Source organism: Nannobrachium achirus (assembly GCF_963921795.1).
Source record: "Nannobrachium achirus genome assembly, chromosome: 10".
NCBI lineage: Eukaryota > Metazoa > Chordata > Actinopteri > Myctophiformes > Myctophidae > Nannobrachium > Nannobrachium achirus.
In genome coordinates this window covers 48,304,795-48,322,858 of record NC_137819.1, presented here as the reverse complement: position 1 = coordinate 48,322,858, position 18,064 = coordinate 48,304,795, and the positions used below count along the sequence as shown (strand labels likewise).

Genomic DNA, 18,064 nt, shown 5'->3' with positions numbered 1-18,064 from the left:
GGATTTAAAGTGAATGGATTGAGGGTCCATGCAGTTTAGGCTGTATTCAAATTATTATTGTGTGATTTACCTCTGTGATTTGCAGTGGTGGAAAAAGTACTCAAATGTTGTACTTAAGTAAATGTATCAATTCTGCAATGTAGAAGTACTCCGTTATGAGTAAAACGTGCTTGAGTAAAAGTATGTTGTGTAATAATATTCAATCTAAAAGTAACTAGTAACTAAAGTTTTCAAATAAATGTATTGGAGTAAAAATACAATATTTGTGAAGTAGAAGTAAAAGTATTGGAAATACTCAAGTAAAATACAAATACCTCAAAATTGTACTTAAGTACAGTACTTAGGTAAATGTACTTAGTTACTTTACACCAGTGGGGATTTGGAATGATCTACTGACACCGTACATTCAGCTGAAGCGAACAGTGTGTTCTCAGCCTTGGGCTTCTGCTGTGGAATGACTGGACTATGTCACCACAAAAGCAATATTTAGAGCCTTTTATTGGATCTCCACTTTATTTTTCTCTCTCTTGGATGCACAATGTTTTATTATTTTATTTTCTTCTTTTTTTTCCCAACAAGGCAAGGTGATAAATCACACGTGTCATAATTAATTAACGCAACACTTCCCAAGCACTAAACATGAGTGGTGTACTCATGTTTATTCAGAATTTGTCAAAACTCGTTTTTCTTCATCTTTTTGTCTTGCATTTCTTTTGTTTTTCATTATTTCTTAACCAACACATTTTCCTATAGCGGCCTACGTTTCCTGATTATCCTGGAATGTTAATTAATAAAAGATTTAGGGTTATCACGCTGGTTACCAAGACAATGATCAGCAGGTTGCGAACTGTTTAGCATTTAATGTGATTTTGTGTAGCTCAAGGCAGGTTGAACCAGGGCCATCGACCCAGTTAGGAACTAATAATATACCGTATTAATATGTATAGATTAAAGGATTAATTGATTCAGCTAGGAATAGGATTATGTTCCAACTATTTCTAGAGACTGATGTTAAAATCTCAAGAGCTCAACTTAGTTTTGTCTGCTCTGTGACAATTTTAGATGTATTTTGTGAGCTTGTAGTTGTGCTATTTTCACTAAATGTTTGCCCCAGAATAGCTACATTGGGTTCATGTGGTTTTAATTGGGACACAATTAAGTAAACACATAACACCTGTTGTGCACACTGGCTCTTTGTGTCTTTGATGTTTAAGTTCTCCTCATGGTTTTTAAGGCACTGCTTGGTTAGCTCTTCCCTTTTGTTTCAACGTTAAACCTTTTTGTGTTCCCCTGATCAAAAGTCATTTTGAGCCTCACTCAGACAACCAAGTAATGGAAACATCGAAGGAGCAAAATGGTCCAAGGTCTAATTCTCCAAGCGTTCCTAACCAGCTGCAAGATGCTATAAGTCAACTGGGGAATGACAGTTTACATACTGTATAAGTCTATATTGGCCTGCTGCCTGTTAATTATTTTTCATTGGCGTGAAGAAAATGATTCTAATGTGCAGACACTAACGGAATAGAAAGTATTCAAAACATCTGTCCAGATTCTGGTCTTAAGTGTGTGCTATAAAGAATGCAACAGAGAAGAGTAATCTGTCCATTGTGTCCAATGTGACATTCTCTTAGCAAGGCATTTACCTTTTGATCCCGGCAAGATAATTTGCCATTGTGAACATCTTTGCCTTGAAGATGTCACTTGTCTACCAGAATGAATGCTGTATGATTTAAGAGAGAATAAAAAGGTCCGCTAATTGCAAGGCATCCAACAGCTCAGCAGTGTTCAAATGCTGTATCGTTACTTCACACAAACAACTCATGCCGAATTCTCTATTGTTACATTGGGAGTTATTTTCAGAGCTCCTTGTATTTAACATTATTTTGTCCACAGCAACATGGAATGCATGCATGTGTCTGCGGAGAGCCATACAACCCACTACGATTACACTGCTTGTGTCATAACTGGAATAAGCCTGATCTTCACCTGCTGTTACATAATCCTTGGGGAGAATACACAAAGAAACATTTGAATTGAATCTGAATATCTGTGCTCCTGCTATTAACCTGCCAGATGTTTGCTCATCAATTGATTTTATTGCCTACCGTGTCCCCACAATTTCATTTCAATATGCAGAAGCTCCAAAGGGCAACAACAAATTATGTTAATGATGGTTCATTAAATCATGTTAAATCTCTGTAATGATAACTGATGGAACATCTAATTAACATGGAGTAGGAGCTCAAGATGGCTGTTGAATTGCATTCATTATGCTCATCATGGCAAATAGCCTAAGGGGTTAAATCAGGACCGGGCAAGCCACAGGCATGTTGCAATCCATCAATATGAAGTCAATGCATACTGTAGCTTTGTAAACTGTTTAAATAAGGCTAAGATTATAAAAGCCCCACAACCCCTTGAGGCTATACTGCTTCATACACACAACCAGACCAAAGTCATTTGAACCAACCAACATTGACATCCTTCCATCCCTACACTCTTCATTTCCCTTTCCTTAGATGTACTGTATGTTATTAGCCTTGTTCTGCGGTGAATCTCTGCTCTCATGATCAGAAGTACTGTAACCAGAATTGGCCTTGCAGTGTTTGATTTATTTTTCTATGTGCATAAAATGATTATTTGAATCAATGAGAAGTCAAAACTCAATGGAAATGGTAAAGGAAAATGGGCCAACTGCCACCGTTTGTGCAGTGTACCATTAAAGGACCATTTCACCTCTGGGACAACCAGATCTTATTTTATTGATGTTTGGGACACGATCAACACAGTTAAAAACTGTTATTTTTTGTGTTCAATCTGTGTTTTTAGATATTTTAGTATTTCAGCATGCTACAGAGCATCATATGATGCGTTGCAGCATGCTACAAAGCATTATATGATGCATTTTGCATCACATGATGCTTTGTAGCATACTGAAATACTAAAAGACTAAAAATGCTTGGTCTGGTTTGCACACAATATCAGTAGTATACATACATTATCTCTGGACTGGAGTCCAAAAAAGCCATCAGATTCCTGTATCTCTACAGAAAGCGCACTCAAATGTGACATGCTGTGCATTGTTATGTAGCATATTTTATTCCCGAGGGCATAACGTTGGTTATACCTTTCCTTTGATATGATTATACCTTTACAGTATGTGAGAATTCATGTTTAGGATCATATGTGAGATACAGTATGAGAACTTTAAGACCGGGAACTGCAGATACAGTATATACTGTTGGGCCAGCAGCTCAGTGTTTCATTTCATCTTTATTTTAATTCTTATTTACTGTATGATCTTGGTTTGGTTCTCGACTCTCTCTTACAGTACCCGTTACTCTCCTTTGTTTCATCCTCACTACTTTAGCTGCTACAGTATGACACCGGAATGCCCTCCGTGTTGGTAACGAAATGTTGGAATAGATGAGATGTAATGCAGTTCATCCAACAGATTCTGCCTTTTGTAAAAGTCATATAATCTAAACATTCATCTCGTAAATGTGACAACATTTTATGTCCACGCAATAGCATCTCTACAGTAGTGCGCTATATCTTTGATGGAATGCAGAGAGGTAACTGTACTGTATACAATAAGGCCTGGAAAAGGTCACAGTTTTCCCAGGGAAAAGACCTTACCATTGTTTGCTGGTCTGTCTTATAAATTGAACGTGGAACAGGATCGCCTGCATTTCTTATGTGTTTTTAGGCTATTAATATGACATGATATTTTGCTGAATAGATTGCTGGTTGAGGGGATTTTGCCTGTGACCGCTCATTAATGGTGTTTATTTAACCACATGAATTCTAGCATCCCTATTCTGTGGTGATCATTTGGCAAAATAGAAGATCTACAAGATTGATTGATTGGCTATTGGCAAAGAAATTTGGGGGGGACCAAGTATTCATGGGTTTCATTTGTAGTCTTACACCGGCCATGTTGAGGACCAACAAAGTTGTTCCGATTGGCGTTGAACCAGGGCTGCTGCAACGCATTTTGGTGCCCGACCCACAACTGGCTGTTGGGTTGGGGTTCTCGACACTATATGGGTGTGATTCTTATTTTTTAAGTGGTTAACTCGGAGAGGTTACCATGTGCTGCACACATTGCAGCCTGCTTCATAGGAAGTTGGAAGCCATAATATTGGCTAGCCTGTATCACTGACATGTTTGACCTCAGGAGCAGAGGTCGTACAGTACTTATCATGAATTCTATTCGGTTTGCACTTTCTGCTCCTAGTGGTAATTAACTGGCCTCTTAACAGACTCCAAAAAACGATAATGTCCTACTATTATAGATGTGCCTTTACATCTAATTGGCTGGGTGAACGGAACACAATGTATCCATTTATGAGTGCACATTTGCGTGTTTCATTCACACGCCTCCCTATTCTCAGATGGGCCTTGCGTGTCCTTGAGCGGTATTAGCCCATAAGTTACGTTCTCTAGCATCTTGATGAGCCATTAATAATAAATGACCACGGTGCCTGGTGGCTCAGCTGATTAGTGCGCACAGACCATATGCTCCTGAGCGCGATAATACATTTTAGTTTGAACCCGACTCCGATCTTGTCTTGCTCGTCTCCCACTGCCATTGGTTTGGTCAAATTGGTCTATCTCGACACTATATACATTACATGAAAATAACTTAAAAGTAATGATGCCTCTGCCATTGCCCATAGGGTTACACATAATGTACACACCGGACGACCGTATGTAAGCAGATAATACGGTACAGCATTAATAGCGTGCTATTTCTTCATTACTTGTGTGATTGTTATTGATCTGTTCCTCCCATTTCCCAGTGGTTTCTGGGTCACAGAGTGCACAGACCATGCTGCAATACAATACATTGGCTTGTTGCGAGACGTACTGTACAATAAGCTTGCGGAAAATATTATGAGCACTGTTGCTACTGTGTGGAATTGTGGCTTGGTGTGTGCGTATAATGTTGTTGTGATTGAAAGGTGGGGGATTCAGAGAGATTTCATTTAAGTATTTCAAAATAATAAATACATGGATGGGGGGGGTTGTTGTTGGTGCTTATCAGAAAAGAAATGAGATCATGGCTGCCTGCTGGAGGATTGGTTTGGTCAGCAGAATCTCTCAGTATACAGTACATAATGCTCTGGTTGAGGCTTTGGTTGCAATGTGATTTCTGTACTGTAGTTTCATACATTTGCATGAATTTGAGATTAGGAAGACTCGAGCCTGATTTATGCTCAGTTGTGCAGCGATGTCACATACCCCACAGATAGCAGAATCTACAAGCGTACAATGTGTCGCACCACATGTTGATGCATGAATTCCTCAGGCGTGTACAGTATACTGTATTTAATCTGTAGTTTCCACACTGTGTTTGGTGCTGTAGCTGTGGAAGGAGCGGCCACACACTGTTGTTGTGAAACAATCGATTTTAAACTGAAGGACTTCAGTTTAAAGAGGTGGTGCCATAGTGTTGTACTTTTTCTGTTTTGTATGTGTCTATGAAGTTAACATTACCCTAATAGACCCCCAGGTGTGGTTATATGCAAATATGTCTTCCCTGGGTATTTTTGGTTCATTCCTGAAAGCTGAAAGCCTTAGAATCAAAAGGTACTGATATAATGATATCATAATATCATCCCCTCCCCTTAACTTCAGCTGGGTCACCACCCAGCTGAAGTTAGAGCATACTTAATGAGCAGGTGGGTGTAGCCTCATAAAAACATAATTTGAACGCTTTCTGTAGTGTACACCTTCGAAAGAAATCTTGCTCCAAGCATAATGATAATAGCTGACGATTATATTATGTTGTAGGGGGGCAAAAATCACAGCACACTGTCACAAGTAATATAAATGTTAATCAGTATTTCCTAAATAGCTTCAGTCCTACTGCACGTCCCCCTGCTACACATATTTATCGATCTCGGTTTCTCCTTTTATAATGAGCTCCTATGCCTTGTTTTGGTGCTTATTCTTTTGTATCAACACTGCATGGAAGATGCAGTATTTTTTTTTTTTTTACTACAGATGAACTGTTCTTTGTTTGTGGTTGCTTATCATCACTGTCAGGCAGAAACTCGTATCTCCAAGTTTCACATTTGTATGTTTCTTTTTTTTTCTTTTTGTAAATTAAAGCCCTACATCATACAAAAGTGTCGCACAAAAGTAGTGAAAATAGCAGATCTACAAGCACACAACGCCTCGGCGTTGTGTGCTTGTAGATCGTCTATTTTCACTATTTTAAATCGTTTTTAACCCAAGGTTTCCACCCGACAAAGACGTTATGTCACTTATTTTCTCCATGCTTCTGTGTCAACTCCAGGAAGCACTAGGGGAGAATCCCGGGGTCCACGGTCCAGCAGAGGACAGGAAGGAGAAGGTCCCCAGCCCCCACCTCAGCCAGATGGTGGTTCTTACAAACAGCGGGACGCTCTATGGCCTGGCCCAAAGAGTGGTGGCCACAGAGTCTCTGTAAGTACTCCCAAACCTTTGATAGGAAATTTAGATTTAGTTCTAGTCATAGTCTTAGAAAACATCACAAACGTCAATGTTATAAACTTACCACAGCTTAAAATGTCTTCCTTAATCCACTTAAACCCTTTTTTACTTCATTGCCCGGGTTCCGCCAAGGGTCTGTGTCTGTGTTTCTCCTTTTTTCCCTCGACACCAAGCTAAAATAGACGATCTACAATCTCACTTTGTAGATCGGCTGTTTTAGCTCACTAACTAAAACTATGACGAAAAATGGTCGTCGACTAGCTTTGTTCAGTGACGAGAACTAAATGAAAACTAAATAAAAACTAAGCTATGATGACTAAAACTATGACTAAATATGTTGACAATTTAATCAACAAACAACTAGACTAAGATGTTAGGGAGGGATTAGTGGAAAGAGATCGAGTAGAACTAAATTATATATTTAGTTGACTGAAACTAGAGTAAAACTAACACATTTTAGATTACTTAAATGTGACTAAAACAAAATGGAATTTTATTCAAAAGACTATGAATACAACTAAATCAAAATGTGCTACTACACTCCAGAATAGGGACTCTAGGGTTCATTGTAACTTAACATTCATGAAATGATAAAAGCATCCAACTTAATTATCATCCTGCTAAGGTGAAATGAAGTGGAAATGACATTTAACAACTGATCTACAGTATATGAACTCAAAAAGTGCTAGAGCTGATCAGGCACTATTCTTCTGGGGCAGATAATGAGAAATCACAAGCACTTAATTTTGTGTCTTCCCCAAGCTGCCCACTGTGTCTCATGTGGCCATTTCAGTGTAACTAGGGACTTAACATTCATCTCAGCAGTTCCCCCATCAGCTTAGAGAGGCAGTTTCTCTAATCACTGCCTGGCCCAAGGAGCTGTTAACTGCATGTAGGTAGAGTTACATTGTACAGGCCTTGGCTACGTGTGCGTGAGCGTATGTACTGTATGCATGTGCTCTTCTATCTTTGTGAGAAACAAATGTCACCACAATCATACTGTAGAACTATGTGGAGAACCATGGAAATGTTTGTGAGTAAATGAGATTCAACCAATTTACTTGTTAATACCTCCATAATTTGAGGTTAATTCTGTGTTCAGAGACACAATTCACCAAAACAGTTTCAGTTGCACGGTATACGTTTTTTTTCCTTCTCTGTCTCCCTCTCGTTTTGTCATTCACAAACTGTTGGCCGATGCAAATTGAACCACGCAAGCACCAGCATATACATAATGAGGCCTAACAATGTCTGCTGCTGCACCCCTTGCCAAGTATGACTGTGGAGACGTCTGCTGTCTAAACCAAATTTGTCATACTCCTTATGGATCTCTGTATGCAGAACATCCAGATGTCAAGACACCAACTCATCAATAGCCAGATGGGTTTTTGCTCTCTCAGGCAAAAAGAAATGTCTTATATCACACTATCAAAAAGTTTTGCATGGACTGTAGCCAGCTTAAAGGATGGAGTTAAAAAAAACATTCTACATAACATAGTCCATAACATTCTACATTCTACATACCGGTAACATAGTCCATAACATTCTACAAGCTCACCCTGCCTCGCACTGCGAGGCGTTGTGAGTTTGTAGATTGTCTATTTTCGGCAAAGAGTTTTGGTGTAGAGACTATAGAGGGTAAAAAGAGCAGACTAAGTACAGAGTGAAAGGTCAAGTTTATTAAGTATTGATGGTTCAAGTGGTTAATTATCTGAAAACACAAATTGACATAAATCCAAAAAACACTGATGATTGTGCTGTCAAACAATGAAAATATGGAATCTCTGAAACGGTTGTGGGGGTCTCTGCTTCATCTCTCTCTCAACTAAGTGGTCCTTGGCCTAAAAACGTGAAGACCCCTTGGCATAAGGATTTAATCAATTTAAAAGGTTCTACCAATTTAGTTTGGTAGAACATTTTATTGATAAAAAGACAATTATTATTATTATATATACCTGTATATCTCTGCTGTCGGGCCAAAACCTCCTAGGAGGAGTTAGGACGGAGGTTTTGACCGAAGGGCTTTCTACTACTTTTTAAGTAGAAAAGGGTGTTCAATAGCACATATTTATGACAAAAAGAGAGGGTCAATAGGGTGGAGTTAGCAGGTTTGGCAGAAAGTGTGGAGTTAGGAGGTTTTGTCCCAAGCACGTTTTACTACTTTCCATTGGTTCAATGTTATTTTAACCAACACTCAGATGTAAAGGGTGTTCAATAGCCCTGACTTGTGCCAAAAAAAATCTAAAACCTCAAAAATGGAGTTAAGAGGTTTTGGCCAGACAGTGACGATATATATATATATTTTTTATCTTAGACATGTAGACATTACTTTTGTATCTGAGAGGAAAAACTGAAGCCATTCAAAATGTTCCACTGAAACTTTGTAACCAAGCTCTGGAGCCCATTGAGAAAATAATTTATTTACCAGGATTAGGAACTCTATAAGCACTGCACTCCCTGTTGTCTAAATGTCATGTTTACCCTAGCAAGCGTGACCGTGACAGTGAAAGTGTACTTGTTTTTAGGCTGAACTACTATCAGCCTTGGGGTAAACACAAGCTGTTTCCTCTCAGGTAGATAAAAACAAATATAATTCAGCATATAGCTTACTAGCCCAGCAAGCACTTGTTAAATCCTTGATGAATCTACTAGAAGAATCTCTGGCCTGGCCCCAAATAGCCCTACGGATGCTCTGTTTATGAGTCATTAATTTGTCTGGTTTTGAAGTTGAATTACTTCAACACAGTCATCTGGAGTGTGTTTATAGATTTGTTTTCTTAATAGTTTATAGGCCTCCATGGAGCTTGGTTTTAATTATTACTCAGCAGGAACTAGTGTCTGCAACAGGCACACACACACACCAACAGAACAAATCCCAACAATCTAATCATGTAAACATCATTTTGGAAATATATTCATCTTTGCAGGCAACTTTCTTCCTCAACTTACTGCCACAGTAAAATCTGAATGGGGGGAATTCTTTCATCTACATTTAAAACTTTCTCTCTCTGTCTGTCTACTCTACAATTATGTTCTGTTGAGCACGGCTCCAGTTTGTTTAAAAGATGATTATGGGACATTATGGGAGAGCTCTAAGGAGCACTTAATGTACTGAGCCCATGCACCATGGGTATTAATTAGCAGTGTCTATCACTGTTAATGTGCTCTAGCTGTTATTAGGCGCAGCATTGGGTGACATCTCATGTGGTGAAGTCTTGAATAACCATGAAACTGAGGTAATAATTAGCTAACATTTTTATAGTTTTTCCTTTTTTTTCTTTTTTTGTGAACTCTCAGCCCTTTGTCATCTTTTTTTACTTTGCGTTTTGGTGCTAAAGCAAGAAGAAAACGTCTCTTCCAGTTCTAGAGAAAAGGAAATGGGCAAGGCAACAGTTCAGTTGCCATATGAAGTACCGTGCAAGGAATCAGTCATGAATGTGGTGGTCACATTCCTACAATTCATTGATCTTCATCAAAGTCCCGCCGCTAGTGGGGCCAACAATTGTGACTGTTCAATTTGAATGACCGGTTGAGGGATTATTTTTTAGATTAAAGTTGATGCCCTGTGAAGGACAATAAACCAACTAAAATGCCCGACTGGAATTTTGTCACATAACAACACAGAATCAAAAATGTATTCAATTGATGTAATTTGCCATGTACCGCACCAATTTCAAATGCTGTGTGTGTGGATTGAATGCAACCCTAACCTAGTTTGACCTTCCATGTTCATGTGTACGTTCCCAGGGTGTTTCTAGCTGAACAGTTCGATTCCCTTCAGTCCCACCTTGACACCATGATGCCTGCTGCCAAGAAGCCCTTCCTGCAGCAGTTCTATTCTCAGGTACTGTAATCACCATACAGTGACATCCTCTCTGCAATGTCACTCCGCTTCTCCAAATCGAACCTGGCCTGACAGACATTTGTCACCCTGGCACAATTTGCATGATCTTCTCACTCCTTTTACCAAAAAGTCCAAAATAGCTTCTGTGCCTTGTCAAGAAAAGAAGTAGGAAATAAGCATAGATGGCGCTAATGCTCCGGATGGATTTACATTTTCTTTTGTGGCAACAGAAGTAATAATGCAATTTATTTGGAAAATGTAACTAAGTAACAGAGTACTCTGATTGCAGGACTCTTATCAGGTAAACGAAAAATGTTCGTAAACTCAACGGGTGGCCATGCTTGAGGGTTTTTTGGCCAGACCTCAGCAGGTGGTCTTCATGACCATTCATTCTTCACCTTCACAAAGTGTCAATTTTGGCTTATAACGTGCTGGTGCACTTGGCTGAAGTCCACAAATGTAATTGGCTGACATAAAAAAAAATGCATATAAATACACATACTGTAACCATAAAATATCCAAGAAAGGGGCATCGGTCTGCCTCTTTCCTATGGTTTCTATGCACCCAGTTGACCCGGCAACATCATGGCGGATGATCAATAATTAATGGGTGTAGTCAGAAGAATTGCATCCTATGAATTAACTTCTGTCACAAACCTGTTGATTTGTAACCATCTGTCGCACTGTTTATTGGTCTAAAAAGAACAGCATTTAGGCTGCCAAAGTACAAATTTTACTGCATCTGCATACCTCTATCACAGGCCTATTTCCCCATCAACGGCACAGAAAATTGTCTGTCATTCACACCCACCCAGCCTTGTCTCCTAGTCTTCTGTTCCGTTGCAGAGACTGAGAGGTCTGTTTCTGACAGCAAATGAATATCATGGTTGGTGAATTCATCCGTTGAAACCGCAAAAACAGCAATTATCCTTCTATATCGTTTAGTTCTGTGGTTCTCAACCTTTTCAGGCCGCGACCCCCAAAATAATCATATTTTAACTGGGACCCCCCCCCCCCCCCCCCCCCCCCTGACGAGCACTAAGAGTTGAGGCATTACATTTTGTATAACACTGTTCTATTGTAACACTGTTCTATTTTCACAATTTCTGCCTCTTATATTTGACAATTTGTCATTTTAGAGGTATTAGAAAGTCCTTAAATTGTCACTTTAGAAAAGTGCAGATACCGTCTATACACTTAAACTTTATGTTGGTTTGTTTACTTTGGAGTGAGAAAACAATGTTGCACATTAAGTTAATCATCTGGGGAACCCCCAAAATAATTTAACCACAGGTTGAGAACCACTGCGTTAGTTGACAGTTCACACTACAAACCTAAGATTGTTATCTCACACCTCTCACATCAGTGTAATATCTATATATCTAGTATCTTGTGTAATATGGAATAAAATCGAAAGGCATGGATGCCTGGTGGCATCGCCGGTTCGATTCCCGATCCGTACGACCTTTGCCACATGTCACTCGCCATCTCTCCCCATTTCCTGTCAGTCTACTGTCCTATCAATAAAGGCATAAAAGCCCAAAAACAAATCTTTAAAAAAAAAAGAAAAATAACTTAAATACACCTGTCACAGTATTATACTTGAGTTTTCTCCCTTTCTCTCATCTCTCAGACAGTGTCCACGGCCAGTGAACTAAGGAAACCCATCTACTGGATTGTGGCCGCAAAAGCCATCGACTATGAACAGATGTTGCTCCTGATGGCCGGGGTCAAGTGGGACATCCGGGAGATCATGTCCCAACACAACGTATATGTAGACGTCCTCTTGAAGGTAACCAGAAATGCATACCTGACGTCTGGGTTTGTACAAAGTGCAGTCATTGCTCGTGTGTGTATTATAGATGATATTCGGTTTATGTGCTCGTACGTAGGTAATTTTTTTACGGACGGACTACAGGCCTGTTTCCCAAACAGTGGGTTGGGACCCATGTTTGTTTATATATATATATATATATATATATATATTTGAAGGCTGGGACTTTAACTGATTAATTGCGATTAATTAATTACAGAAAATTAATGCGACTAAAGAAATTAACGCATTTTAATCGCACTTAGTTTTTGCACCACAGAACCTTCAGTTTCGGGCATACCCATCATAGCGATGCACCAAGAGACAACAAACGCAAAGGGAGAAGTAGCTGATCAGAGCGCTTTGCTTGGCCCAGTGGATGCGAAATTTAGATTTAAAAAACTCACTCGTTGATTCACTCGTACAACAAAATTGCTTCTCAGGTCAAATATCGATGTGCGATTAAAATGTGATTAATTGCGATTAATTAATCACAGAGCCTGTAATTAATTAGATTAACATTTTTTATCACATCCCAGCCCTAACTCTGTCATTCTCATGTGGTCTATATATGGGCATACTCTGTCAGTCTCATGTGGTCTATGATGTCAGACATGATGATGTCAGACATATCTGGGAAAAGTTTATTTTTAATTAAAGTCAATGGAGAAAATGAGTTTAATTTAAAATAGTTTAATTTATATAAATTTAACTGTATATAACGTATCTGTTAGCAAAATAGCACACATGTGTGTCCCGATGAAGCTGGTTGATTTGACATAGTGACAAGTGTGTGCTACCAAAAATGTGATTGGAAAAAGGTTTACTTGGAAAATGGAAGATAGAATAAAGTCAGACAAGTACGATGAAAGTGTTCTGTGTCTTCGCTCACTCAGTGAATTAACCATGTGACATTTTACTTTGTTGAATGGTCGTACTCCCGTGGGGTCTAGACTAGGCCCCTTCCTTTTTCACCTCTATACCAAATATCTTTGCTGAAAATCTACAAGCTCACAACGCATTGAGATGCGCCGGCTATAAAAATGAATGACCAGAGGAGATATCAAAAGCAGCGGCGTGGAACCCCACCCCTGTGTCCCCCAAGCAAATTGAGCTGTGGCTGTAAGAGAATAAGTAGGAGAGATACATTTCAATGCAATCGCTGTCATTCACATTTAGGGATGATTTAATTTATCGTGAAATCATCCTCCGTCATGCACTGGGATCAGTTCACCTTTTATTTGCCCAGCTGCATATCCGGTACCACTTAAACCCTCTATAATTGGTAAAAGGTACTTATAATATACATACTTGATACAGTCTTTTTTCACTCTCTATCAAATGTCTTTGCCATCAAATGTCTTTGCCAAAAAATAGCTGAGAGAATAGCTGATGTCTTTGCCAAAAAAATGCGACCCGTTGTGAGCTTGTAGATCTACTATTTTTTGGCAAATATTCCTCCTCAGGATAATGGATTTTGATTTTCGTGATAATATCGTAAATCTTTTGTCACAATAATCGTGATATGAAATTTTCATATCTTCCCATCCCTATTCACATTTCACACAGATAACATGTGCTCATATCTCCCATAGAGATCAATTAGTTGCCAAGGAGGTGAGAAGGTCAAATGGGTCAGCTTTGGAGCGGTAAATGCAGATCGCCCCCCTAAGTTTTTGTTCTCGTTAAAGACCACAGGTCTCCAGTCTCTCACCTATTCCTGGAAACACTCAGGGTTTGCCTCTAAATGAGCGTCTTTATTCATGCTGTCCGCTCATCCCGTTATAAATTTTGCATGAAAGAAGGGAGTGATGGGGTGGCGGCAGGTTTCATTCCTCTGACGCACAGGGACATGAAGCATGGTCTCAGGGAAAGAAGAATCATGAGCAAGGCTGTTATTTGCTATCGCAAAGCCTTGAGAAAATTCCGACATGCATAAGCACATGTCTCAGGAAACCAGCATCGGCTAAGTCACGCCAGAGCTATGGCAAATTAAAATACCCACAGCCTATCCTGGGCCAATCCTGTTAATAAAAACCGCGAACCCACCTTCCTAATATCCCAGTGGGCTCACAAATGGCTGTCTTGGGTGTTAATTTGACTTTGCGAGTGGTGCAAATGTAACCAAATGGACCCGTATTTAAACACCCCTGGAGACCGGTCCGTGAGTTACAAATGGATAAATGAACACTTAGGATTTTTATTGTGCAGCTGTTCCCCAGCTTAAGCTTAACTAATTTAGTTTATAGGCCTAAGTTGAATTTCCAGAGGAGAGCATGTTCTTTGGCTTTGGTTTATGTGTGTCAGCACGTCAAATCAGTACAGTACACTTTGACACAACAAGAAATGTGGTTAATATTATAGCAGGAATTCCACAGCAACTAATAATGGTGATTTTTTTTTTATCATACTTGACTTCATCAATTACAGCATGTACTTTCCACTATGGATAAAGATTGGCATTGGCATGGCATTATTATTACAGGATAATTCATTGTGAAAAGCAGGGGAGACATTTGTATTCATAAATGCATGATGATCAGTAGTGTTCAGCTCCGATACTGATTAGCATATAGAATGGCAGGGAAAGACAGCAGCACCAGAAATATTTATATATTTTTTGGACAAGATGCTTCACGCAGACCATGTTGTGGAACATTTGGAATGAATGAAAAGGCCTGTAGTACAGCACTTCTTGATGTCTGGGGTACAAAAAGCAATGACAGTTTGCCCGCCTTCAAATTCCTTCAGGTCCAGTTTTGTAGAGATATTATATTTAAAATTAAAGTAGGCAAGACAAAGTTAAAAAAATCACACCCGTGTGAACTGAGCGGTGGTTTACCCACCTCATAGATCATGTGTACCGATTTTTGTGACATTTGAAGAAAATATGTAGGAAAAGGAGCAAAAAGTGTGTTTTGGAGAAAATTCAAGATGGCGGAAAATCTATCCTGGCGCAAATGGGCGTGGCCTATATGGGGAGATGCGTCTTGACCCAAGGAATCCAGGGAAAAAAGAATTTTAATTTTCCGATCTACGGTTCAAGAATTACGGGGCAAAGCGTAAAGTGGGCCGTTATAGCGCCACCATGAGGCCGAGTGATGTAATTATTTTTCGATTCATTCTTAAAATCATTATGAATCTCCTCTCCGAGGTTTGAAACTGTAGCTCCTATGGTTTACGAGAGAAAAATACTTGAAAGTGATTTCTTGCATTGTCCCATTATAAGTCAATGGGGACAATTAAGCGCCGTTTTTGCCGATTACGTCGGCATGGTAAGGCGGATCGGAACGAAAGGTAATAGCACACCATTCCCGGCCGAGCCGCACATTTTGATGTATATATTGCGCGAGTGGCGTAAATGGTGCGGCACTAGTTACGCGCCGAAGTTTAGGCTACATACACGGACGGAGACAGACCCACACACACGGCCACGTATAGGAGCGTTGTGACCACCGCTCAAAAAAGGCCTATAGCCTACTTTAGATGGATATTTTCTTACATGCATTATAAGACAGGGCCTCTCATGGCCATGTTTATCACTCATGTTTACGTTTCCTTTGCAATTTCAATTTGCTCTCTTGAAAAACAGCTGTATGTATTGTGATACCAGCATTTATAATTCCAACTTTTAGTGGGAGCAACAAGCACAGGCTGATAATTCGTCATGTCAACTGAGAAAGACACTGAAGTCATTTCCTGAGTAACATTTTTGTATTTATTATTTGACAATTTTGCCAATGTTTTTATAGGATATTTTGTTGATTACTTTTCATGCACTAATGGCCTTTTTTTTTGGTTGTTAAAAGGGTCTTGCATAAATGTGACATAAACCATGCCCAAGATTTTATTGTTAATACATTTTAAACCTGTCACGTACGTTGAACTTGAAATTGCATCAAATTCAATTATAGATTATACTGTTCCAGGTTTCCTGCGATTAATTGGGAACAATGCCAAATCACAACTGCTGATTGTACTAAACTTTTTTCTTCGTTTTCTTTTTCATAATCTCCCAGGAGTTTGAGCAGTTTAACAAGCGTCTGGGTGATGTGTCCAGACAAGTGCGGATCCCCCTGGCTGTGTCCAATGTCCTGTGGGAGCACTGCATCCGCTTAGCCAACAGGACCCTGGTTGAGGGGTAAGTAGCCAGTAGGACTGCACTCTTCCTCAGGTTGTCAATATGGAGATGTGTCTATTGGCAGGGTTATTATACTTAAAGCTATACTGTGTAAGTTGCTCAACTAGTGGTCAGTAGCGTCCGCGTCTTTCGGCCGTTTGTCGCCGCGGACCGGGCCTCACACCCCCGCGTCACCCCCGCGTCTGCCTCCACCTCGCCGAGATCTATCTTTAGAGGGGTCCCTGGTTCCTGTGCGTTCAGGCATTCCGGAGAAACGGAGTGTTTCACCCGAGTATAGATAGAGACACACGGGCGCCTACAAATATGGCCGCCCTATTGTGATAGCTAGCGACTAGGGTTGCCAACCGTCCCGTATTAGCCGGGACGCCCCGTATTCTGACCGAAAGAGGCGTGTCCCGTAAGGGACGTCGCTTGTCCCGGTAAAGGGACTATGCACATCAAATATATGTTTTTCTGTGCGTGCGCCAGGCATCATCTGCCTGCCTTTGTGTTTGTGCTGTATTTGAAGGGCTCTAGGACCCTGGGGGTGCCTCCTCGCGTCTATGTATGTGTGTGCTGCGTGCGTGCGTGCTTCCTTGTGTATACTGCAGCCCTGGGCATGTTTCGTCTGTGGAAATGAACGCTGGCGCTGTTGCGTTGTGCGTTGCGCTGTCGCGTTGTGCGTTGTTGAATGGGAGAGCCAGCGCGGGCGACACAAAACAAAGTTACAAGTGCAACTAACATTTCTCTACCGAAAATTAAGTACCTGCATGTGAGGTTTGTTAGCCAAAGCTCTTTTGGCATCAAAACTGTGGGATATTCTGAAAGAATGAGTCTCATCTGCAGCAGGTGAGCTGTGTGTGTCTGTATGTGCAAAATGCTCTTATAATACTATGGGTTCTTGATGTTGAAAAGCTCCAAGCAGATTACTTGTTCCCCCCTTCTCTGCAGCAGTATATTGTAGACCAGTGGTTCCAAAACATTTTAGCCCAAGACCCAAAAGAGAAATGAGACATTTGCTCATTACCCAAACTAGTGAAAATAGCAGATCTACAAGCTCACAATGCGTCGCTATGCACAGTGTTGTGAGCTTGTAGATCGGCTATTTTCACTACTTCTTAAATATTTGTTTTCTAATTTATGGGATTTCTTAAATAAATTTGTATTTGATTTATTCATAAAATTACTAAATCATGAAACAAAATGTAGGAAACAAACAATTAAAGGACCCATAAAAATAATTCTGTGACTCACAAATGGGACAGTGTTTGGGAACTAGTGTTGTAGACTATGTACAGTAGCCTCCTAGGCCCTGTGCCTCAATTGAGGTGTACATACAAGGCCTACATGGTTTATTATAGATATATCTGGTGTATGGTTGAAGCATTCCATGTCCTTATGCGATGTTACAGTAAGTGTAACCTGATGCAGATGTAAGACCTGTTGTGTTTGTAATGTAATGTGTGTTATAACTGTCTGAGTGTCTGTGACTATGTGCCAAAATGCATTTTTCTATGCATTTCAGGGGTTTTGACCCCCCTCAAAACCCTAATTTTTTTCGGCCACCCGCCTTTGGCGGGCGGCCAGAAGGTGTCCCTTATTTGAATCTCTGGGAGTTGGCAACCCTACTAGCGACCCCACTTCAAGATGCGCTGTGATTGGCCGGCAGTGTATAACCCTCGCTGTGATTGGCCGGTAGTGTATGATGACGTAATTTTTGCGCGAAAACCGGACCCCGGTCAGGATCATAGAAAACATATAAAGAGAAGGCTTCAGAAGCTGAAAATAACGGAGTGGGTGTTCT

At 40.1% G+C, this 18,064-nt stretch overlaps 1 protein-coding gene across 1 annotated transcript in view; it reads left to right on the top strand.

Annotated features, from left to right (window-relative positions):
- Positions 1-18,064, top strand: part of vps50 (VPS50 subunit of EARP/GARPII complex) — a 170,544-nt gene that overhangs the window by 138,402 nt on the left and 14,078 nt on the right. The window contains exons 23-26 of the mRNA XM_080734824.1: positions 6,308-6,456; positions 10,231-10,327; positions 11,961-12,119; positions 16,160-16,281. Of these exons, the coding sequence (XP_080590950.1) occupies positions 6,308-6,456; positions 10,231-10,327; positions 11,961-12,119; positions 16,160-16,281 (527 nt within the window). The remainder of the gene's footprint in view (positions 1-6,307; positions 6,457-10,230; positions 10,328-11,960; positions 12,120-16,159; positions 16,282-18,064) is intronic.